Consider the following 8,893-nt stretch of genomic DNA (forward strand, 5'->3'; position numbering starts at 1 on the left):
ATGCCTCTATCTCATGAATAGGGGACTAGTGAAGGTATATGGGAAGGAGACACTGAGGTAGCTGGAGATGGGCTCTTAAGGACCCACAGGTAAACATAGCCCTCTTATTGTATATCTTTACTTCTTTACCTCAACAGCGTAGGTCAGAACGGATAATCATGTGATGTCACAGATGTCTCATTGGTAATATAACAGATATGATGGTAAGTGTTTTAGCAGGCAAAAACTGTTTTTAAAAAATTGAATTGTAAAGAGTTGAATGAGGGTGTGTGTGTGTGTGTGTGTGTGTGTGTGTGTGTGTGTGTTAGTGTACTAAATTATAATTTTCTAGCAATATGAGCCTTTGGAATTAAGATACACAAGCTCCAGAAATATGGCTAATATTCTACTGATCAAGTTTCACATTCTGGGTAGATGATCTTTCATTTAAATATTTAAATATGTAGAAACACATACAATGTGTGTTCTATTTTTGCCTTTCAGTCCTCTAATAACTGGTTAAACAGTTCTTTATATTAGATTTTCTCTGAGAAAATAACTATTATGGTTTCTGTTTTCCTGATTCAACCTTGACTAATATCCAAGAAAACAGTAATTCCAGTCAAAACTGCCATAACTAATTTGGTAAAGTAGCAGGATACAAAATTAATGCTCAGAAATCTCTGGCATTATTATACACTAATGATGAAAAATCTGAAAGTGAAATTAAGAAAACTCTCCCATTTACCATTGCAACAAAAAGAATAAAATATCTAAGAATAAACCTACCTAAGGAGACAAAAGACCTGTATGCAGAAAATTATAAGACACTGATGAAAGAAATTAAAGATGATACAAATAGATGGAGAGATATACTGTGTTCTTGTATTGGAAGAACCAACATTGTGAAAATGCCTCTACTACTCAAAGCAATCAACAGATTCAATGCAATCCCTATCAAACTACCACTGGTATTTTTCACAGAACTAGAACCAAAAATTTCACAATTTGTATGGAAACAAAAAAGACCCTGAATAGCCAAAGCAATCTTGAGAACGAAAAATGGAGCTGGAGGAATCAGGCTCCCTGACTTCAGACTATACTACAAAGCTACAGTAATCAAGACAGTATGATACTGGCACAAAAACAGAAATATAGATCAATGGAACGGTATAGAAAGCCCAGAGATAAACCCACACACATATGGTCCCCTTATCTTTGATGAAGGAGGCAAGAATATACAGTGGAGAAAAGACAGCCTCTTCAATAAGTGGTGCTGGGAAAACTGGACAGATACATGTAAAAGTATGAAATTAGAATACTCGCTAACACCATACACAGAAATAAACTCAAAATGGATTAAAGACCTAAATGTAAGGCCAGACACTATCAAACTCTTAGAGGAAAACGTAGGCAGAACACTCTATGACATAAATCACAGCAAGATCCTTTTTGACCCACCTCCTAGAGAAATGGAAATAAAAACAAAAATAAACAAATGGGACCTAATGAAACTTAACAGCTTTTGCGCAGTAAAGGAAACCATAAACAAGACCAAAAGACAATCCTCAGAATGGGAGAAAATATTTGCAAATGAAGCAACGGACAAAGGATTAATCTCCAAAATTTATAAGCGGCTCATGCAGCTCAATAACAAAAAAACAAACAACCCAATCAAAAAATGGTGAGAAGACCTAAATAGACATTTCTCCAAAGAAGATATACAGATTTCCAACAAACACATGAAAGAATGCTCAACATCATTAATCATTAGTGAAATGCAAATCAAAACTACAATGAAATATCATCTCACACTGGTCAGAATGGCCATCCTCAAAAAATCTAGAAACAATAAATGCTGGAGAGGGTGTGGAGAAAAGGAAACACTCTTGCACTGTTGGTGGGGATGTAAACTGATACAGCCACTATGGAGAACAGTATGGAGGTTCCTTAAAAAACTACAAATAGAACTACCATACGACCCAGCAATCCCACTACTGGGCATATACCCTGAGCAAACCATAATTCAAAAAGAGTCATGTACCAATATGTTCATTGCAGCTCTATTTACAATAGCCAGGACATGGAAGCAACCTAAGTGTCCATCAACAGATGAATGGATAAAGAAGATGTGGCACATATATACAATGGAATATTACTCAGCCATAAGAAGAAACGAAATTGAGTTATTTGTATTGAGGTGGATGGACCTAGAGTCTGTCATACAGAGTGAAGTAAGTCAGAAAGAGAAAAACAAGTACCGTATGCTAACACATATATATGGAATCTAAGAAAAAAAATTAAAATTAAAGGTCATGAAGAACCTAGGGGTAAGACTGGAATAAAGACACAGACCTACTAGAGCATGGACTTGAGGATATGGGGAGGGGGAAGGGTAAGCTGTGACAAAGTGAGAGAGTGGCATGGACATATATACACTACCAAACGTAAAATAGATAGCTAGTGGGAAGCAGCCGCATAGCACAGGGAGATCAGCTCGGTGCTTTGTGACCACCTAGAGGGTTGGGATAGGGAGGGTGGGAGGGAGGGAGACGCAAGAGGGAAGAGATATGGGAACATATGTGTATGTATAACTGATTCACTTTGTTTTAAAGCAGAAACTAACACACCATTGTAAAGCAATTATACTCCAATAAAGATGTTAAAAAAAAAACTGCCATAACTATTAAAATAATTCCTTCAGAAGAGAAAAAGAAGGAATCTAACAACAACAACAACAAAAAGGCCTCTGAAAAAGAAGCATTACTGTGGGGGAGAGGTGGGGAGGATGTCATTGCTCTACCAAATGTTACAGCCTATTATGAAGCCACACCAATTTTAAGGAGTGTGATACTGGCACAAGAAGAGATAGACAATGTAAAAAATCAGAAGGAACAAAAGCAGACACAAATATTTATGATGGTTTTGCAACATCTCAAATTTTAAAAAATTAAGAGCTCCAATTTATACCATATACCAAAATTAGTTTGGGATAGATTTAAGTGTTACATGTCCCCCAGTGTAATAATTGATTGAGGCAAGTAATGCTAATATTACTGGATGAAAGAAACAGGATACTCACATGGTATAAAAGTATCACCCTACAGATTACTTACTGGTTTTAAAGGCAGGTATCTGGTGGCCACCACCTTAACTAAGTGATCGAAGTAAGAATCATTGCTCATGGGACAAAGAGACGTTTGTGCCTCCTGACGTGATGTAACATGGCAGCACCTCTGAAGTGTTCTAGGAAAAAAACTTAATCCAAATCTAATCAAACATCCAGACCTAACGTCCAGTTTAAAGAAAATGCAGGTGATAAAGGAACAAGCAAAACAATAACATGAGGAAATAATTGAACAAATCCAGAATGCTGGACATTGTACCACAAAATTGTTCTGGACTCATCATAAAGACAATGTTGTGGGAAAAAGAGTGGAAGCACTGTTCTAGATTAAAAGTAATACGATAATGAAATATAATGTGTGATCCTAATTGCATCCTGTTTGGGAAAGAAAAAAAATAGCTATAAACGACATTTTGGTCATTAAGTGAGAAAATTTAAATATGGATTGATAGTAGAGAACTACTGTTAATTAATTGGCTTAGGTTTGATAATGATATCATCAGTGTGTAGGAGAATGTCCTTATTCTTAGATGATGCATTTTGAAATATTCAAGGGTGAAGGGCCATGATATCCACAACTTACTTTCAAATAAGTCCGAAAAAAAAGTATTATATTGAGAGAGAAAGCACATATGAAAAAAGGCTAACAATTGATTAACATTTTTGGATGTTTGAAATTTTTCAAATTAAGAAAATTGGGGGAAAAGGTTTAAAAGTGAAAAAAACATTAATGAGGAGAAAATAATAGTTAACGTTTTTATGATTATGCAATGGAGAAAACCTTTCAAGTATCATTCAGAAGCAAAAACAATTCAGTTAAAAGACTCATAGATTTAACTACATACAAATTTAAACTTTTGAATCACAAACAAGCACCATAAACAAATGGCACGTGATAAACTGGGGAAAATATATGCAACATATTTGACAAGGAAAGTTGACTATCCTTAGTCTATATTTCACGTCCTACAACTGAAAAGAAAAATAAAAGATTTACAATCTGATAGAAAATTATCTAAGGGCATGAATAGATCATTCATAAAAGAAGGAAAATGATGAGAAGATATGGAATACCTAGTATTTACATATTCACTACTGTTTGTTTGATGTTTCTCAGCCATTATCAGAGTCATCTGAGATGCTTGTTAGAAATGCAGCTTCCTGGGGCTTCCCTGGTTAAGAATCCGCCTGCCAATGCAGGGGACACAGGCTCGAGCCCTGGTCTGGAAAGATCCCACGTGCCACAGAACAAATAAGCCTGTGAGCCACAACTACGGAGCACGTGTGCCACAACTACTGAAGCCCACACGCCCAGATCCCGTGCTCTGCAACAAGAGAAGCCCCTGCAATGAGAAGTCTGAGCACCGCAATGAAGAGTAGCCCCGCCTCGCCGCAAGGAAGACCCAACGCAGCCCAAAATAAAATATAAGTAAATAAATTAATTTTTTTTTAAAAAAATGCAGCTTCCTGGGGAATTCCCTGGCGGTCCAGTAGTTAGGACTCTGTGCTCTCACTGCTGAATGCCCAGGTTCGATCCCTGGTGGGGGAACTAAATTCCCATAGGCTGCTTGGCGTGGCCTAAAAGAAGGCAGCTTCCTGGAACTTACCTATTACCTACTGAAACTAAATTTGTGCCGCTGAGGCCCAGGTATCTGTATAATAAAAGAATCCCCAGGTGATTCGTATGTATACTATTTGGTAATCAAGGGTATGACTCAAATTTTTCCTTTCTTCAATCTACTTACCTTTGTCTCGAAAGAAATGCAAGAAAAGAGAACCCAGTGTGCATGTCACCTCCTCACTCCTGAGCTGTGTGCTGCCTTGGCAAATTCCTTAAACTCTTGGAACCTCTGATTTCTCATTTGTAGGAGGTGGACCACCTTGAAGGGCTGTTGAAAAGGCTTGAGACACTGTTGTAAAGTGCCAGTACTGTGCTTGGCATATAATAGCTTCCTAATAAATGGTTGTTATAGGGTCATGCTGGAGTAGAATGAGCCCCCAATATGACTGGTGTCCTATAAGAAGAGGGAAATTTGGACACAGATATGCACAGAGGAAAGACAGATGTGAAGACATACTAGGGAATGTGGCCACACAGCCACGTGGCCACAGAAGCAGATACGGGAGTGATGCATCTACAGGCTAAGGAATGTCAGGGATTTCTGGCAACCACCAGAAGCTAGGAAGAGGCAAGGAAGGATTCCCCCCACCGCTGACCCCCTACCCCCGACAGTTTTCGGAGGGATCATGGCCCTGCAGAGACCTCCATTTAGGATTCTGGCTTCCAGAACTGTGAGAAAATATATTTCCGTTGTTTTAAGTCACCTAGTTTTTGGTATTTTCTTATAGCAGCCCCGAGGAAAGTAATACAAAGCCAAATATCCTTCACAGGTGAATGTGAAACAAACTGTGGTACATCCATACAATGGACTACAACATGGGTAAATCACAAAGACTGAGAGAAACAGGTCACCAGCGGTTGCATCCTGTATGATTCCATTAATGTGACATTCTGTTAAAGGCAAGTCTATAGGATGGAGAACCAATCAGTGTTTGCCAGAGGTTGGGGTGGGGGCCAGAGTTTGATTACAAAGGGAAGACATGAGGGAAATTTTTGGAGTCATGGAACTGCTCTGTGTCCTGATTGTGGCAGTGGTTACACAAATGTACCCATTGTTAACACTGATAGAACTGTATGTCCAAAGAGAGTTAATTTTATGGTGTGTTAATTTAGGTATTAAAAAAAATGAAAACACACGCACATATATATATATACAAACAAATTTCTTTTAAAAATGCTTGAAAAGAAATTTTCTTTCTGGGTTTCTGCCAGAAAGGCTGCTTTGTAGAGGATCTACCACACTAGTCCTTGTGTTTTGTGAGCCTGGTCTTCTATCTGTAAAAGGAGAGGATCCATCCAGAGCAGAGGTTTTCATAATGTCCCCCACCCTCACTGCCCCAAATTGCATCCCTGGACACTCCTTTTGTGGAAGTGGGAGTAGAGATGGGTCTGGAGAGAAAGGGGTCTGGACCCACAGGTCTGCATCAACCAGAGTGGTTGTGCTCTTTGTCTCATATTGTTTACCTAGAGTAATTCTCAATTAGAATAGCTGCTCCCAAGCCAGAGCCAGATACCTGGGGATTTTGAACATCCTGGATTCCAGGGCCTACTTCTGGGGCCCACTCATTCGTCCCTTTGGCAAATGCCTTCACGGATCCTGGTGGAACCCCAGGGTGCTGACTCTAATGGTCAGTGATTATAAATAAGGCCTTTGGGTAGGGGACAGGGGGCCCTGGAATGATGCTTCTTGCTTTCACATGGATTAAATACAATGACCCAATAGGAACGCTGAAAAGGCTCTAAATGTAGGCCTCCTCTGAGGTAGGGTCCAAAAGAACCTTAGACCATTTGTTTTTATAGACAGGATGATTTTTTAGAAGAGCGCTGTGTAGACAACAAAGGGCTGTATACAGATGGGGGAAAGGCCGCTGTGAGGATGGATGTGCTGACCCCCAACCAGCAGGGCTAAAGATTATCCTTAATAACAAGAGCAGCCCTTTCCTCTAAGCAGGAAACCATTCGCCTGCTAGGTCCCATGCTAAGGAATCTAATTCTCACAGCAACCCTGGGAGAGACAGGCTCCCACTGCTTTGACAGGTAAGGAAATGGAGGCTCTGAGAGGCCCCAGTTACAATGGGAGGAGGTGACAGAGCCAGTCCTGGCCAGCAGCTCCAGCCTACGATGCCAAGGCCCATGAGAGCAGCGGAGGCCTTGTGTCAGGCGGGCTCTCTCTCTTAGCAAGTGCCCTGGAGAAGGGAATTAATGTTCCTTTTTCACAAAGGATGGTGGGGATTGCTGAGGGCAACTCAAGACCTTGCCATTTAGTACAGCACTGGAAAAAATATTTTTAAACTTTATATAGTGGAATTGTTTTTTTTTTTTAAACTATTTAACATGTAAATCTAATCTAGAAAACCAGAGTTGGGTCACTGTGGTTGAAAGTGGGGTCAGGGGTGGCCTGAGGCTCCCCCAGGACTCCCAGAGAACCCCAAGAAGACCACTTATCCAGTAGGTTGGCACTTACTGTAAGAAGCACACAGTGGGTACCACGATGTCTAAGCCTCTGGCTTTGGATTGGGAAGAACCAGGTGGGATTGGGGCGCTGGGTGGGTGGGAGGAGCGGCTGCGGGTGACTCACCCCTGGGTTAGTAGTCTGCTCTGGCAGATCCCAGGGTTCAGGTCCATCTGAGCTGGGCAGCACCTTCGGCACCCTCCTCTCTTGCCAGGCCGCAGCAGCCATGCCGTGCCGCTCACAGGATAAGAAACATTGTCACCATTTTACTTTTAATGAATTTTATTCTTTTTTTTTTTTTTTCGGTACGTGGGCCTCCCACCACTGTGGCCTCTCCCGTTGCGGAGCACAGGCTCCAGACGCGCAGGCTCAGCGGCCATGGCTCACGGGCCCAGCCGCTCCGCGGCATGTGGGATCTTCCCGGACCGGGGCATGAACCCGTGTCCCCTGCATCGGCAGGCGGACTCCCAACCACTGCGCCACCAGGGAAGCCCCATGAATTTTATTCTTTAAAGATAAGGCATACTAAGCTAAAAACTCCCCCTGCCCTTTTTGCTTGCCCTTCTAAAAGGTGGTTTCTAGTTCCTTTACCAACAAAAGTTCAACATTCAATGTTGATATAGGATTTGCAGCAGATGTCAGGGGCTGACCGGGATGGCTCACATCGGCATCATCAGACAGACCTCTTTCTCGTAGATGTCCGGAATCATACCCACCGCAGAACTGATCATGTGAGCGGTGTTCTCACTAAACAGCTTGAATTCATAATGGATAAGCTGTTCCCAAAAGCCGATGTTGGGCCGGATGATGGGGCGGCGTGACTTGGTCCACGTGTAGGCGTCCAGCAGCGACATGGAGTGGTACTTCATGAGGCACGCGAGGCAGAGAGCGGCAGAGCGGCTCACCCCGGCGGCGCAGTGCAGCAGCGTTCGGCCCTGCTTCATGTCCATGCTGTGGATGTGATCCGCCATAGGGTCAAAAAAGTCGTAGAGGTGCGAGGTGGGAGCATCTACCACCGGCACGTGTACGCACTGGATGTCTTTGAAGAACGTGTTGGCCACCTCTGCCGACACGTTGATGACTGTCGTGATGTGGTTGGTAGACAGCATGAGTTCATTGTTGGCTGCCACCCCATTGCTGATGTATAGACTGCTGGTTATCTGGGAGAGGCCATGGACAGAGCGCTGCCTGACAGCCTGAGCCAGGAGGGGACACGGGGATGTTGTCATCAAGGTGGCGGGACAGTGGTCTCTCCTGGCTGCTTTGGGGCACCGCTCCCGGGAGCGAGTTCAGGAAGCAGCAGCTCGGTGGAGTCTCTTGGAGAGGGTCTGGGGGACAGTATACCAGTCATAGGTCACCACCCCGTCTCCACCTTGAACCCCCACCCCCCCCAACCCCCGCCGCCCTGCGCGGGAGTCACAGGCCCCCACTGCCCTTCCCACTGGTTTCCATGGCAATGGCAGCTCGCTACAGGGAGGACTTGGCCGCAGAGCCGGGTCTTCAGAGAAACCCCAGATCTCTCTTCTTTTTATCTTTCTTCATAGTCATTTATTTTCCGAGCCCGAATTCTTATCTGTCTTGATGTTTTAAAATGTTCTGTTACCAGGTAGCTATTTTATGCTTCAGTGTTTGGATCGCACTGAACTCAGTATCTATGAATGCTTCTATTTTATTGGTGTTGAAGAACAGGGCTTACAATTTTTCTACAAAGTAA

General features: G+C 42.6%; 1 protein-coding gene across 1 annotated transcript; it reads right to left on the bottom strand.

Annotated features, from left to right (window-relative positions):
• Positions 1-7,838: 7,838 nt before the first annotated feature.
• DUSP21 (dual specificity phosphatase 21) lies at positions 7,839-8,408 on the bottom strand. The gene has a single exon (XM_060002141.1). It carries the CDS (start codon positions 8,406-8,408, stop codon positions 7,839-7,841), a length of 570 nt encoding a protein of 189 aa, XP_059858124.1.
• Positions 8,409-8,893: the final 485 nt, after the last annotated feature.

The sequence above is a fragment of the Delphinus delphis genome, chromosome X, assembly GCF_949987515.2.
Source record: "Delphinus delphis chromosome X, mDelDel1.2, whole genome shotgun sequence".
In the NCBI taxonomy this organism is placed as follows: Eukaryota; Metazoa; Chordata; class Mammalia; order Artiodactyla; family Delphinidae; genus Delphinus; species Delphinus delphis.

What these genes read in the sequence shown, in the direction of transcription:
- DUSP21 (XM_060002141.1), bottom strand. Translation starts at nt 8,408, where the DNA reads ATGACAACATCCCCGTGTCCCCTCCTGGCTCAGGCTGTCAGGCAGCGC.